The 901-nt window shown below is 47.2% G+C and overlaps 1 protein-coding gene across 1 annotated transcript; it reads right to left on the minus strand.

Annotated features, from left to right (window-relative positions):
• Positions 1 to 320: 320 nt before the first annotated feature.
• On the minus strand, positions 321 to 666 carry LOC106815749 (the record flags this gene model as incomplete). The annotated part of the gene is given in 2 exon segments (XM_014820256.1): positions 321 to 388; positions 528 to 666. Coding segments are annotated over 2 exon segments (200 nt in total), but the record flags the coding sequence as incomplete, so codon positions are not given.
• Positions 667 to 901: the final 235 nt, after the last annotated feature.

Consider the following 901-nt stretch of genomic DNA (forward strand, 5'->3'; position numbering starts at 1 on the left):
TGATAGCATGCACTCGACTGTGATAGTCTGTGATCACCTGCGCTCGACTGTGATAGTCTGTGATCATCTGTGATCGTATGTGATCATCTGTGATCGACTGTGATAGTCTGTGATCACCTGCGCTCGACTGTGATNTTCTCTTTATTTTTTTTGAATCTCAGGGGGGATATTTGTACAGGCCATCCCCCCCTCCTTCAAGAGCGGGGGAATGCATCCTCCCACTCCCCCCCCCCGGGATTTACGCCCCTGGCCTCGGGTACATATCTGTAGTACCTGATACGACAACAACCCCTTCAGTGTCAGTTATACATGATACTTACACAGCTTCTTTAGATGCTCTTGCTAGTAGCAAGCCTCGTGTTGTGGACCCTTCGATTGGTATCATGAGCTGCAAAAAGCACTTTCTAGGTACACACATAAAGACACATCTGTTCACGTACACTTGTGCACTCAGATAGGTAGATAAAATATGTGGCAGAGGCAGCAACCCGTATTCTGATCTAACTGATAAAGTATCTGTGTTATACCTTGGCACAAGTAGAATCAGTTCTGTCGTTTGTCGTGTCTGCCAGGTCGAGCCAGCGTGCCTTCAGCGGCAATCCAAGGCTGGTGCTTGCCAAACCATCTTCTCTCAATAGTTCCAACGACTTCTTGTACATCGCATTGCTTCTTAACAAAAAGTTAAATTCATTAATACAACAAAATAATTTTTACAATATATATGGGATACACTGATACGACATATGATCAGGAGCGGCGCCAGGGTATTTTCTTAGGGGGGGCAAAACCAGGGGCGTGTACAGAAGCACGCGAAGGGGGGGTCTGGGGGGCTCTCCCCCAGAAATTTTTTGAAATTAGACCCCCTTATATGCGTGTTCTGCGCAAGCAGGGGGGGTCCGGA

Source organism: Priapulus caudatus, unplaced genomic scaffold (genome assembly GCF_000485595.1).
Source record: "Priapulus caudatus unplaced genomic scaffold, Priapulus_caudatus-5.0.1 Scaffold1191, whole genome shotgun sequence".
Taxonomy (NCBI): Eukaryota; Metazoa; Priapulida; class Priapulimorpha; order Priapulimorphida; family Priapulidae; genus Priapulus; species Priapulus caudatus.